At 41.2% G+C, this 14,751-nt stretch overlaps 1 protein-coding gene across 9 annotated transcripts; it reads right to left on the reverse strand.

Moving 5' to 3' along the window:
- Positions 1-770: 770 nt before the first annotated feature.
- On the reverse strand, positions 771-8,621 carry LOC108200351 (uncharacterized protein At2g02148). 9 transcript variants are annotated; one of them, XM_017368474.2, is made up of 10 exons: positions 8,487-8,621; positions 7,762-7,956; positions 6,766-6,889; positions 6,309-6,650; positions 5,748-5,910; positions 4,589-4,715; positions 4,435-4,500; positions 3,011-3,250; positions 2,667-2,800; positions 771-1,322 (listed from the first exon to the last, which is right to left on the reverse strand). In XM_017368474.2, exons 2-9 carry the CDS (start codon positions 7,942-7,944, stop codon positions 2,699-2,701), a joined length of 1,347 nt encoding a protein of 448 aa, XP_017223963.1. In that variant the 5' UTR covers positions 7,945-7,956; positions 8,487-8,621; the 3' UTR covers positions 771-1,322; positions 2,667-2,698. The 9 variants fall into 9 exon arrangements, with proteins under 9 accessions (XP_017223963.1, XP_017223962.1, XP_017223961.1 ...); XM_017368473.2 differs by having other exon boundaries at positions 3,011-3,253; XM_017368472.2 differs by having other exon boundaries at positions 3,011-3,256.
- Positions 8,622-14,751: the final 6,130 nt, after the last annotated feature.

The following is a 14,751-nucleotide window of genomic DNA, read 5'->3' on the forward strand; positions in this document are numbered from 1 at the left end:
GTTGAATTCTGAGTTCAATAACATATATAAATTATAAAAAAACCCTAAAAATATTACATTTTTTCGAGCTTTAACGAGCCGAGCTCGAGCCGAGCGAGCTCGAGTCGAGCTCGAGCCGAGCTCGAGGCGAGCTCGAGCCGAGCTCGAGCCGAGCTCGAGCCGAACATACTAAAAGCTCGGCTCGAACTCGTTTACTTAACGAACAATTTTTTGTGTTCGAGCTCGAGCTCGTTAACTTAACGAGCCGAGCCGAACGAGCTCTTAACGAGCCGAGCTCGAGCTTGTTCGCGAACAGCTCGGTTCGTTAAACAGCCCTACTTTTTCGCTTACCACTCTCTAAATTGGTGGTGGGTATTTCTCATTTTCCACTACTTTTGACTTCCACCCTACTTTTGATGGAATCTTTAGTTAATTTTTTTATAATCGGTTTTTCTATGATAAAATTTATGAATTTGGATGATTTTGATTGATGTGATTGTTATGAATACAGAAGATCCGCCATTATTAAAAAGTTTAAACCAATCAAAACCATCCAAATTCATAGATTTTAGTCCTTAGCATCTAGCCATGAGCACACACTTAGATAAACCCTTTTATAATTTAGTAAAAAAAAATTATATCAAGAAATTTGGAAACTTCATCCAGAAATTTCACGTGCTTTTGCCAACTTCACCGAAATTGTAATGCTTTTGACTACTTTCTTTACAATAATGGAGTGACTAGTGTTGGGCCTCCAACCCATAGAAGAAAGGTCTTCGAAGAAACCCATATAACAATCAAAGCACAAGAGCTGCCATGTGCCAGACATGTGACACATCCTAGTATATATAGCAAGCCACTAACTTTGTGATACTGATGGGGTAGAAATATTGAGAATATTTGAGATTGTACTGAGAAGTAGTACGAGATATATACATATACATACATTTGGAGCTAGAATACATATACACACACTAACATCAGGCATCTAAATATTCTCAACAAAATTCCTGCAGAATATTTTGATCAAAGATGATAAATTTTTCTAAAAATATATTTGTCATATCCTTTTCAATAATAGGGTGGAAAATTCACTTCTATGCATTCTACCACTACTACCAGTTACATTCTAATAATCCCCAACTAAACGTTACCGATTTAAGAATGCATTGGTTGTAATTCTTCTTGTTGCCGCAACAATGGAAATACGACAAGACAATGTGTACACCTGTTGCTCCACAAGCACATCCAGCACCCTTCCTAGTTCCTTGTATATGAGCATCTAGGAGAACCTATAAACCAGCTTACTGCGCCATAATGCAAATGAAAAGTCTTTAAAATATCTGCATCAGATCAAGTAGAAAGAAGATGCAAGTTACACAAGGTGTTCTGTAATATTATGGCAATTGCTCAAATACAAACCACTAAAATAAGAACTAAAATACAAACCAAGAGAAAAAATACCTAAATAACATCACCTACCCCCTATATGTCTATCACCCGCCCCCTATATGTCATCACCCACCTGGGGCCCACCCTCGCCCCCACTCAATCCACCCGGGGCCCGCTAGGGCCTTGCCAAGGCTCCTCACAGGCCCTGGACAGACTCCAGGCAGCCTTAAGAGCCAAAACCTGGCCCCACCATTGTCCCACTAGGCCCCGCCCCGACCTTACTAGGCCCCACTTAGACCCCGTCTAGGCCCATCTCGGGGTCCATCCCCGGTCCCAAAACCCTTACCATTTTACTTAATCGCGCTGGTTTGTATTTAGTTTGTATTGGAGTAGGACCTGTAATATTATAATATATACAAGAGCGATTCACAAAACTAGCATAATTTGTACATGTGTTAATAATATTTAAACTAATCTCTAGACAATGAACGGATAATATCTGCACAAAATGAATCATATTTGTGACAAGCTTCACCACTAAAGTGTGACAATTCACAATTTTCATCATATACCAAAAAGGGGAGATTCAGATTCGCTCCTGTTCAAGAAAACAGAGTGCAAGTACTTCTCATCTTCTCTCTTGCACCCAACATTTGTATGTATTCTTGTTGTGACAACCCGGTCAAATCCCGAGGCCTAATTGGAACACAGGCGTATCCTGAATCCCATTTTAAGTAAGTTTTGATTCAGATTTCAGACCCACATGCATTTAACTTGGGTAAATCACCAGGCCTTGGTGCACTCAGTAGTCGAACTTGAATATACATACAGAAGAAAGTCCAACATGTTTCGACGTGGGGAAGGGATCTATCACTTAATTACTTTTCAGTTATTACATTTTGGATAATACCTTATCAACGATTCGTCACCTCAGAGGAAAAATTTAATCATTACTTTACCAAAAAAATTACAGGGTGTTAACAAATTATGTCCAGAATAATGGAGGCAACCTTTGATAATGTAACTCTGATATATAGAAACCTGGGAGTTTCACCTAAAGATGGAGGTAGCTTCCCAAATTCCCGTGCCAGATTGGAAAAAGTAAAAGAAACTACTTAAGCTAAATGTAATGCAGGTAAAGTGTAAGCACAGATGATAGTAATAAACAAATCTGGAAAGCTGATATAACAAAGAAACAAACTACCGAACAAAATGGAATCCAGGTAAAGTGTACCACACAATATTAACAATACAACGATTCCGGAAAGTTACTATTACAAAGATCAAAGTTGTACCTACAGATGAGATGGAGAAGAGACGGATGACGTCATATTCCTAGCCTCTTAAAACCACATTCTGAACAGAACTTGGAAGTTTCTCTCAGATAGGGAGATCCACATTCATCGCAATACTTTGGAGGACCAGATGGCTGCAGGTGAAAAATTTAAGAGGCAGCAAATAGAAGGTGAGGAATAAATGTTAAGGTCATAACTAATTGTAGACCCTCGTAATTTAGTGGATTAGAAGGCATCAATACTACATGATAAAAATGTGCAACATAAATTGCTATTTGATAGAAAACATAAGTAAACAAGTACGCAACAGGACTTCAAAATATAGAGTTTGGAGAGACTCTCACTAGTACATGCAAACGCCCTGCAGCATGAGCTAGTGGTTGTATGCAAGCCATATGTTGCGAAATTGATGTAGGTTGCTGCCCATCTGCAACATCAGGAAGATGACTTGAGGGTCCACACTGGTGATTGTGAGAGAAGTGCCCTACATGTTGACTTTGATTGATAGATTGATGTTGACTTTGGTGCAGGGCATGAAACTGGCCCGAATGTGACAGAGTTTGAATGTGATGGTTTGATGAGATCTGCTGCTGTTGAGGCTGTTAGCAGTATAAAATAATAACATAAGCAGCTATGCTGTAAAGTGTAAACATTACTTTCCCTCATAAGTCTAGCTAAAGTTGTTTTCCTTTAAAGTTGTTTAATCAACAAAATAAACTAATCCCCGCCCCTTCTACGAGGGTTGAGAGTTGAAGGCTTTTTGAGGGAGAAGCGGAATTGTTGTGTGAGTTCAATTGGTATACATAAGATGTGCTTCATACTTCCATTGCATTTGAGTTTACATTATAAAAGCACATAATGTCAACCACAGGACTCCATTCCACTGTTTTCATCAAAGAAAAGAGCATTAAAATATTATATTATATGATGAGCATGGAATCAAGCCTATTCTAGAGAAATTGAGGGAAGGAAGACTACGGTGGTTTGGCACCTCGATCCCATTAATATTTGTTCTGTATACAACCCAACCCTTTATTGCAGAAGAATTTCCAAGTTTACCTCACCTGATTTATTAATTCTGGTTGAACGTGGCCCATAAAATGAGAACTTTCCGGTCTTAAGTTTTTCAAAGACACAAGAGGTTCTAGAGGATAAATATGACATATATCATGTGTGTGCGTGTCGGGAATGGTGGCTTGCTTGAGGCATTTGTGCATTAAACTGACAAGCATAAAGGAAGATGAGAGGTGTGTGATCCAGCTTTACTCCCTCAGAGTGTCAGTTGTGTCAATAGATCTTGCCTGTCACAAGAAGGTTTTTCAGTGCTTTTTCTGACCTAGGAAATCACAACCGTAATTCTTGGAAGTTGAACCAGAATTCATAAAATCCAGCAATAATATAATGGGTATGTAATATGTATTTAAAAAAGGGTACAAAGGACAAACATAAAGGGCTAGGAGGTACATTTTTATTTTTTTTAGGGATCTTGTGTAAAAATGGACATACTTTAAGGGCCGTATTGTTGATAACCCTGGTAAAAATCCTGCTACACGACCTCCAGACATTATAGGGTGTTTGCTGACTCATTTAACTCTCACTTTATGAAATAATTTTTTGTGTATAATATGAAATACAGCTCCAAGGGTCTCGATCGAAAATATATTATATAAATGAAATTTGATATACAATCCTGCCATTAAAAAGAATGTGCCCTGTTGCTAAGAAAGAGATCATAGAGGGAAGTAATCGAAGAAATAGTAAAATTTACCTCAGTGATAGGGTGATAGCCTTGGGAAGTAGTCATTGGAGAAGCAGAATCAGTATTGGAAAAGGACTGAAGAGCATATAAACGAGCCATAATCAGCTAAAATAAACTTAACTGTAGTCTGTAACAAACACTCCAAAAGTTATTTCAATCTTACAGGCAAACCGTGGACATTGGAAATAGAATTTGAAGATGAAACACGCCTGTACTTGTGTCTTGGAGCATAAAATTTGTAGTCTGCGGCAGAGATAGCTACTTCATTACGACCAGTCAATCTTTTAAACCTATACCATTGAGAACAATATCATATTAGGCTTCTTCATTCATGAAATTTATCACCTTCAATATTTCTAAAAAGGACCCTTTAGCTCCATGAAGCCCATGCTATCAGAATGAAGTAAATTGGCATATGCAATTTTAAACATCCATAGAATAAAATTACAAGTATAATTTTAACCTCAGAGTACATTATTACTCATCCTTTCCTATGAACCTGATAGGATCTAAATGTTTTTAAATGTTATATATGAGTGTGATGATATAATTGACAAAAAATACAGTAAACAAACAGATAATTAATAGATACTAAGAAATAGAGATAGATTCAGAGACACAAAGAGGGGGGGGGGGGGGGGGGGGGGGGGGGGAGGGAGGGAGAGGGAAGAGAGAGAGAGAGAGAGAGGGAGAGGGAGAGGGAGAGGGAGTGAGAGAGGGAGAGAGAGAGAGGGAAGAGATGGCATGAGAAGAAAGAAAACAAGAGACAGAGAGAGAGAGGAAAGGAGGGAGGGAGAGTGGTGGACAAGTCCGTTGTCCTTGTTCATACTTCATATATTTGCATAATCTGAGAAATACACACAAGTCTACTATATATAGGTTCATACTAACTTAGTAATAACCTAAATATCTTTAATACTATTATCTGTTACTAATAGTGCACTACGATTCCTGACTGAACATGCTTAAAGACAACTTTGAGTCTTTGACTATCATGCATACTTTTCATTCCAGATGATTATATGATTGACCTTGCTTGGCTTAACTTATTTAGCACTACACATTACATTCTTTTATTGCTAAACTAGTAAACCAAAACTCTTATTATGTTTCCCGCACCTTGGGTTTGTGGTATACATGTTATATAGCTATACCAAGCTTAGTTTGTACAGTTTCTTAGCTAATCAAAACACTGTTAGATTCTTTGATTGTTGCATATTTTCCTTTATTGAGTTCTTAAAAAGAATCCATAAATAAGTTGGAAATAACATATGCATTAGTCATAACCAAAGACAAGTAAAAAGGCAACACTTCAGGCTTACCACTCTGCATCACCAATACCCACATCAGTTGGCCTCTCAATGATGGCCAAACCATTGACAACGACAAAACGAACTCGCTTTTCGTCTTGTATTACAAGCTCCGGAAATCTTGATCTTGTCTCCATTGAAGTTGCCAATTCTCTTCTCTTAAATACACAAGTTCCTAGATTTGAGCATACATAAATGTAAAGTTCTAAAACTTGGTCCTTGACTCCAAATGATACTTAAAGATAGGATATTATAAAAAAAAAACCTAACATATTTTTTGACAGATCTTATAAACATTAATTTGACCAGTGGAAATACAAGTGCCATAGCAAGCAATCACCAAAGGCATATGTTCCCAAATTACTCATGAAGGAACCTAGGAGCCAAAGAAAAAAAAACAAAATTTGGGAAAGCAAAGAAAAAAAAGAGAATCCTATTCTTAGTTGATTCTAAATTCAGTGAAGTACAAAATGTAAGTCACGAGCAAACCCACAAAGAAATGATTATATACCACAGAGTGGATCATAGACTTAATAATCATAATTTCTAATAACACACACACACACATCACACCTTTCTTAGGAAACTTTTTGGCAAGCTTTCTGTACAGACCACCAGCTGCTTCCAGGGGGACACCAATGGACTTCTCACGCATGCCATTTACTGAAGAAAGTTTCATATTCACTTCATTGACCAAAGTTTCATACATATTGGCCACATACATCATAGGCAATACATAACGTGCATCTCCTTCGTACAGAATCTCTCTCGACTTCCTCTTGCTTGCTTTATCTTCTGCAGCCTGAGTTATATAGTCTGCTTCCGGATCTCGTGCTTCAGTTACATGTGAACTTATAAAATGATTTACCAAAATGTCCAAAAATCTTGCCCTTGCAGCTTCAATTGGTGTAACATCTAAAACATATACAACTTTATATTAGACCACATACGTGAGAGAAATAATATTACATAACTTTATGGTCCTTATCTCAGTTTTAGCCCAACACTACTAAAAAATGCAGAAACTCACCCTCAATGGTACATACACCGTAAGGATCTATAGAAGGCCCATTATTCTCAATACTGGAACGATCTTCATCCACCCCAACACATGGAAGTGGTAGAGAATTTCCGTATGTTTCATGTAAGCAGTCCTAACAAACAAGATTCAAGTAAAAAACAGATAAGGCTGTAAAGTTACCACTTTAGGTCTCTTTCTAAGTAAGAAATCATCAAATAGTATATTACTTCCCCTCAAACATTAATGCACAGAGTTTCAAATTTCCCAGCTAATACATATAATCCTCAGCTTAAGCACAAGATCATTTAGCAATTCAGATTTTCCAAATATTTGAACCCTCAAGTGTCCATAAGTGCCTGGAGGTTAATCGGTCACTTAAATGCATATTACAACATTGCTAATACATTTCACTTTTTTTTCCACAAGAGAAGCGAGGTTATGATGACGCCCTTAAAAGTCTATACTCAGGCTGAATCTCTTAGCCTATCCACTAGGCTACGACTAATACAATTTAATTTGGTTGCAGCATATATGGCAAACTAAAGTCACTGCCTCGAAAATTCAATAAAATTTAACTTTTAGTTTAAAAAAAAGAGTACAATAAAATTTCAGTTTGTTTTAAAAACAAGCTAGATATTTACAAGGCCTTACCCTTGTACTCACACAAAAGAGAGTGGCCAATATGCTATACAAACAATGTGTCATTCATCAATGCTGCAAATAATACATTTCACATTTCTTGCAAACATATAGTAAACTTAAGATACCTTCTTTCTAAATTATTCTAGATTCCCAATTAGTATTAAATGCCATGCTTTCATTAGACCACTTACACAGGCACACACATGTCTCCATATCTCGATCCTAAAAAGAGTATCCATGACGCAAATGTGTCTTTCATGAATGCCAGGGATAACACAATTCACTTAGCAAACTTAAATAACCCTCTTTGTAAATTAATCAAAATTTGCCAACAAAAATCACAAAAAACCAAATAAAACTCACAACTGCGCTAGATTCCCCATCATTATCCAAATCACCACCCGTTACACCATCGTGCTCAGTACCATCAATTTCACCAACATGCCTACCGTCACCATTATCAAGATCACGTGCAGACTTGCTTCCATCAATATAAGAACTGTTTGATCTCAAATTATAGCTTGGTACAGGAACCCTAGTCTCCATCTTCTTGAAACCCTACAATTTCCCCCAAGTTCCAAACTTTAACAACAATTTCGCAATGTATTGTCAATTAAACCAAATTAAGTACATTTAGAGCAGATTAGAAGTGAAAAGACACTAAATTGATGTTAAAAAATGCATCTTTACAGTTCATATATATGCAAATTTGAAACCCTGCAAATTTCTTTAAAATTACAAACTTCATCAACAATTTCACAATTCCTTGTCAACTAAACCAAATTAAGTACATTCAGAGCAGATTAAAGTCAAAACACATTGAATTGATGTTAAAAGTTGCATCTTCACAGTTCATATATATGTAAATTGAAACCCCAAAATTTTCTTTAAAGTTACAAACTTTATCAACAATTTTACAATTTATTGTCAATTAAACCAAATTAAGTGCATTTAGAGCAAATCAAAAGTGAAAAGACCCTAAAATTGATGTTAGAAATTGCATCTTTACAGTTCATATATGTGTAAATCGAAACCCTAATTAGGGTTTTACACAAAGGGGGAAAAAGGGTCCGAAGCTGAGGGGTTACCTGTGGGTTGGGATGCCAAGAGCTCTGCTTTAGCTTCCAAGCCGGCAAGGTAGTGAAAGACTACCTGTGATTTATGAAAAGTGAAAATTATGAGAAATTGAATTCAAACTTGTATAAATTATTTTTTAAAAGTTTTGTTTGTATCAATTTATTTTGTTAACTTGCAAAATGAGAAGAAAAAATAAATTAGGGCATGAGGGTGAAAATAATAAATTAGGGCATGACAGTTATTGTTATAATTTTATATAATATAAATTTTATTTTTGTTTTTCAAAAAATAATTATAAAATATTAAAAATAAATATTTAATAATTTGTTGAACATAGATATTAAACATAAATATAGAAAATCACTTTAAAAATTAATTTATAATAATTAACTATTATATTAATATTTCTTATAACTAATATTTATAAACGTCAAATTCATTTTAGAGTCGACTCCCCACTCTATCCCATTTCTCTCTTCACCCGCCGCTTATTCTCCCCCCTCTATTTCTTACCTTCATATGCCTGATCTAAATAACCATAGTCATGGTAGGAGACCATATTTTTCTTTCTCTTGTTTTTATGTTCTTTCTTCAATAATTTTCATCTTTTAAGTGAGATTTTTGATTTTTGCATCCATCTTTTTACGTGTTTTTAGTCTCTCATTTTGGAGTGGTTTGTATCTCTCCTTTTTGGAGTGGTTAGTGTGTTTTAATATGCTTTGGTGTGTTTAATTTTGTTATTTTGGTTCGTTGATAATGATTCAATTGGTGTATTGAGAGATCTGGGAAGGCCATTTTGAATCTGAAATGATGGCGATTATCGTAGGAGTTCACCTTGCACAATGAGATTGTTCAATATATTGGGACATCTATAAGATTGTACCTCAGCCTCAGTTGGCGTAACAGATGGGTATGAATATGAGACTATTACCTGTTTTTTATGTGCGCATGTCAGTGCGACGCTACCATTTTCAAGAATGTTGGTATTGACTGTATGGCTCGGGAAACCTTTGTAATCATTTTTATTATCAAGAATATTTATATTCATTTGTTAATCAATCTTAAAATAAAATGACTAGTTATTTAGCTCATTTTTATTTCCCAATCAAGTTGTGGTGTAGTTTGGAAATTTGTCCAAACAGTGTTTTAATGAATGTATTGTTATGGATCAAAAATCGAGGGGTGAGCTTCGTGCTTTTTGACTGATCTCGCGAGTCGGAACTCAGACGGGTCCTCACGAGGTGCCTACGTATCTTCAGCGGGGTGAAGAATCAAGTCAAAAAACGTAGTTCTATTTTGGAGGGGTAGAGCCCTTTTATATAGATGTCTCAGGGTTAGAGACTGATTAGAAGTAGGATCCCTGGTGTTAGAGTCCTAGTAGAAATAGGTTTTTGAGTCAGAGATAGGATATGACTGATCTCTGATCCTTATCTTGAGCTACTGGAGGTTATCTAGGACTCTAGATAGTTATCCACGAAATTCAGAGTTCTTGTAGGACTCTCGAAGTCCTGGACTCGTCAGTCAGACTCCTAGTAGGACTAGGATTCGAGTTCTGGGCCCTGACCGGGCTGGGGGCTCGTGCCTTGAGTTCGGGCAGCCCATGTTTCTCAAACATAGATGCCCAACGGGCTTTTTATAACCTCAATCTGCTAGCCACGAATTTTGGGTGATAAACCCAGAATCCGGGCCTTATATTCTGGCCTTTAATCAGACCCGGACTCAAAATTACCCAATAATTTTTAGGGCCAATTTCAGACCCATATCATTTGCCCCCCAACTTTGGATAAGTTTCGTAGAAACTTTTCTAAAGTTTTAGAGCATTTTCAATCACTTCTCGGGCCTATTCTGAGTAAGGTCAGCCATCTAGGCCGATTCTGGACTTTCCTTAGTCGATCCGAGGCATTTTGGGGGTACATCAAGTGTTCTGGGGCGCTTTTTGAGCGTTTTCCGGGCGCTTCCAGGGCGCCAGACCTCGCCCAGGTCGATTTAGGGCGCTCAAGGCGTCCAGGTCGACGCTGGCGCGCAACTCGGGCGCACCTCGGGCGCTCAGGGGCGCTCGACCTCGCCCAGGTCGATTTAGGGCGCTCAGGGCGTCCAGGTCGATGCTGGCGCGCAGCTCGGGCGCTCATGGGCGCTCGACCTCGCCTAGGTCGACGCTCGCGCGCACCGTGGGCGCACCTCGGGCGCTTATGGGCGCTCACGGGCGTTAGGTGTTTTTTGACACCCAAGTCAGTTGTCGACCTCACCCAGGTCGATTTAGGGCATCCTTGGTGCCCAGGTCGACGCTGTTGAGGTCCTCAGGCGCACCTCGGGCGCTCGTGGCGCTCCTGGGGCGCTCATAGGGCGCTCCCAGGGCGCTTCTCGGGCGCTCTCGGGCGTTAGGTGTTTTTTGTCACCTAAGTCGATTGTCGACCTCACCCAGGTCAATTTAGGGCATTTTAGGTGCCCAGGTTGACGGTGGTGAGGTCCTCAGGCGCACCTCGGGCGCTCTTGGCGCTCCTGGGGCGCTCATAGGGCGCTCCCAAGGCGCTTCTCGGGCGCTCTCGGGCGTTAGGTGTTTTTTAACACCTAAGTCGATTGTCGACCTCACCCAGGTCGATTTAGGGCATTTTAGGTGCCCAGGTCGACGGTGGTGAGGTCCTCAAGCGCACCTCGGGCGCTCTTGGCGCTCCTGGGGCGCTCATAGGGCGCTCCCAGGGCGCTTCTCGGGCGCTCTCGGGCGTTAGGTGTTTTTTAACACCTAAGTCGATTGTCGACCTCACCCAGGTCGATTTAGGGCATTTTAGGTGCCCAGGTCGACGGTGGTGAGGTCCTCAAGCGCACCTCGGGCGCTCTTGGCGCTCCTGGGGCGCTCATAGGGCGCTCCCAGGGCGCTTCTCGGGCGCTCTCGGGCGTTAGGGGTTTTTTAACACCCAAGTTAATTGTCGACCTCACCCAGGTCGATTTAGGGCATTTTGGGGAGCCCATGACGACCTTGGGGCTCACCCAGGTCGAATCAGTGTGCCGTGGGGCGCCCAGGTCGATCCTGGGGAACCCGGGTTGATCGTGGGGCGCTCTTGGGCCTTCCGGGCGCTCGTGGGCGCTCTTGGGGTACTGATGGGGTGCACCTCGGGCGCTCTCAGGCGTTGCGCGCCTTTTGGCATCCAAGTCGATTGCGGAGCTCACCCAGGTCGATTTAGAGTGCTTTTGGTACCCAGGTCGATCATGGTGAGCTCTTCGGGTGCTCTCAGGCGCAAGTCTGGCGCCTTCAGGCGTTGGGCGCTCATGTGGCGCACCTCGAGCACTCTCGAGCACTCTCGAGCACTCTCGAGCTCCGGGTGTTTTTTAGCACCGAAATTGATGGTAGAGCTCACTCAGGTCTATTTAGGGTGCCTTGGGTGCCGTGGTCGATCCTGGTGAGGTCCTCGGTCGCTCCCGGGACGCTAGTGGGGCGCAACTAAGGCGCTCTCGGGCGTTGGGCGCCTGTCGGGCGCACTTGGCGCTCCTGGGGCGCTCCCAGGGCGCTTCTCGGGCGCTCCCGAGCGTTGGGTGTTTTCCAACACCATGTTGATTGTCGACCTCACCCAGGTCGATTTAGGGCGTGTTGGGAGCCCAGGTCTCCACGGTGAGTGTTATCAGGCACTCCTCAGGCGTTCTTGGCGCTCCTGGGGCGCTTATAGGGCGCTCCCAAGGCGCTCATTGGGCGCTCTCGAGCGTAATCATGTTTGATTATGATAGACCTAGTTCAGGTTGATCTAAGAGTTTAGAAGGCTTTTAAAGCCGAGACTCGCTGTGTCTAGTTAGCTTATTGTCTAATCGAGACTAGTTTTTTATTTGTTAAGTCAAACAATAATCACTTAGGCATATCATAGGCCAATCTCTTAACTAAGACTGAGCCATGGCATGTGTTTTAGGGGCCCTTTATAGGCTTATTCTATAATGGGGTTGTATTAGGCTTTCTCAGGCTAAAGCTTGGAAGGATCAAGCTGAGGGCCACAGAAAGACCATAGAACCCCTGTTTCGAGTTGATTAATTCGTTGTAGATAAACAAATACTCAAGGAAAACATTGAAACATTAGATAGGGAACAATCCTCGAGAAATTTTATTGAAACTATAGTAGAAGAGATAAATAACTGAAATCAACAAAGTTTAAAACTAAATGACAATGGTCTATCAGACCTTATTCAATGGTTATCTACTTACTAAGACAATCAAACATAATAAATCTTCAAGTTGGTGGCGTGCCAACTCCTTGGAACCTTGACTCCATCCAGGGTCTGAAAGTTGTACGAGTCGCGACTAGTGACACCACTGCTTTGGCTCCATAAGCTAACTGAAAGACTTCAAGTCTTGAGTCTCCACAGACTTTTAAGTTCTTGATTCTCAGAGTTCTAGCTAGTCCAAGGCACGCCAATAAGGCTTCACATTCAGCCTCGTTATTTGTGGCCGGGAAATCTTGCTTTGTAGAAAACTCAATGACGAACCCATCAGGGGTTTGGAGCACAAGCCCTGCACCATTTGTTTTTGAAACTTCGTCAAAAAGCTCATTAAGTTTCTCCTCTTCTTTGGGTTCCTCTACCCTACTCTCCTGCCCCCCGACTTCCTGGTTGTCAATGGTGCATTTAACTAGGAAGTCAGCCAGAGCTTGAGCTTTGATTGCCACCCGTGGCTTGTATCGAATGTCGAAATTTTCAAGCTCTACCGCCCACTTAATCAATCTTCCACTAGCCTTCGGGCTATGCATTATCATCCTAAGGGGTTGGTCAGTCAAGACTTCGATCTTATGTGTCCTCAGGACTCTGAAAGCCTCTCTCAGGCGCTCAAGGTGATCAGCTTTCTTCAAGCTCTTCACTAGCATATCATTGATATAGACCTCCACGGTCTTCTCATTTAGATGCTTAAACATCTTATTAGCTAAGCGCCAATACGTGGCTCTTGCATTCTTAAGATCAAACGCCATAACCTTTTCTGGTTTACCTCGGAACAAGGAGATGGGAACCAATTCCTTAATTGATAAAACCTGCCCCCCGACTCCCCCGGGTTTCAAGGCTGCAACATAACAACTCCTGGCCATTTTCTGGTCTCCTTTTTCTTCTCCTACCCCGTTTCTTGTGGGGAACTTGATTTTCAAGTGATATGTGGATGCTATGGCTTTAAAAGCATGCATCCCTGTCCTTCCTAGGATAGCGTTGTAGGTTGATGAGGCCTTAATGACCATAAAGTTCAACATATAAGTGGCCTGTCGTGGCTCTGCTCCCATGGTTACTGGTAATTGGATCATTCCTTCAATCTTGGATTCTACTCCGTTGAAACCATAGATCGGCATGTTGGACGGTGTCAACTGTGAATCAGCATACCCCATCTTTTGATAAGCATCATAGAAGAGGATGTCTACAGAAGCTCCATTATCAACAAGAACCCTCTTAATAGATGAGTTTCCAATAACGGGAGTTATGACCAACGGGTCGTCATGGGGGAACTTCACCCCTTCTAGATCAGAATCATCAAAGGTTAACGCAATCTCGGTCTTGGCCCTCTTCGGGGGTTCTCCAATGATACACATCACTTCACGAGCATAAGCTTTTCGTGAGTTACTAGACAAGCCTGCTGCAGTCGGTCCTCCAGAGATCATATTGATCACGGGCCCTCGAGGCTCGGTTCTCCTATCATGATCATCATTATCCCTATCGCGACTATCATTGTCACGGGGATTCCTATCTGCATCCCTAGTATACCTGGACAACTTGCCTTTCCGGATCAAAAACTCAATCTCATCCTTCAACTGCCGACAATCATCAGTCTTATGTCCCGTATCCTTATGAAACCTGCAATACAAGTCCTTGTTTCTCTTTTCGGGGTCAGTCCTAATTGGCTTCGGCCATCGAACTCCTCCCTCTTTCTCAATTTCCATCAGAATCTGACTCCTGGGGGCATTCAGCCTTGCATACTCAGTGAACCTCGGTCCTGATTGCTTCTTGGTAGGTGACTTTTCACCATCTTCCCTTTTCAAATACTTGTTATCAGCATCATATTCAGTATCGTTCCCACGCTTCTTAGAGTCCGTGGTTGGTCCCTGGTTATTCTGGGATTTTCTCATGCTTTCCTCCGCCTTAATATACTTCCCGGCTCTCTCTTGGAGCTCATTCATGTTGTCAGGGGCCCTCTTGGCTAGTGAGCGGCGGAAATTATCATCCGTGGTTCCTTGTTGAAGGGCGATCATCGCTACCTTTTGGTCCAAATCCGGGACTTTGAGCGCCTCCTTAGTGAACCTATTCATATAGTCTCGAAGGGATTCG

The sequence above is a fragment of the Daucus carota genome, chromosome 9 (genome assembly GCF_001625215.2).
Source record: "Daucus carota subsp. sativus chromosome 9, DH1 v3.0, whole genome shotgun sequence".
NCBI lineage: Eukaryota > Viridiplantae > Streptophyta > Magnoliopsida > Apiales > Apiaceae > Daucus > Daucus carota.

Bases quoted from the DNA above. Each gene is read 5' to 3' on its own strand.
- LOC108200351 (XM_017368470.2), bottom strand. From the start codon at position 7,944: ATGGAGACTAGGGTTCCTGTACCAAGCTATAATTTGAGATCAAACAGT. The intron at 6,651-6,765 runs GTGAGTTTCTGC...TATATGTTTTAG, and splicing joins CGGTGTATGTACCATTGAGG to ATGTTACACCAATTGAAGCT. The intron at 2,801-3,010 runs GTGAGAGTCTCT...TTTCACCTGCAG, and splicing joins CAGGGCGTTTGCATGTACTA to CCATCTGGTCCTCCAAAGTA.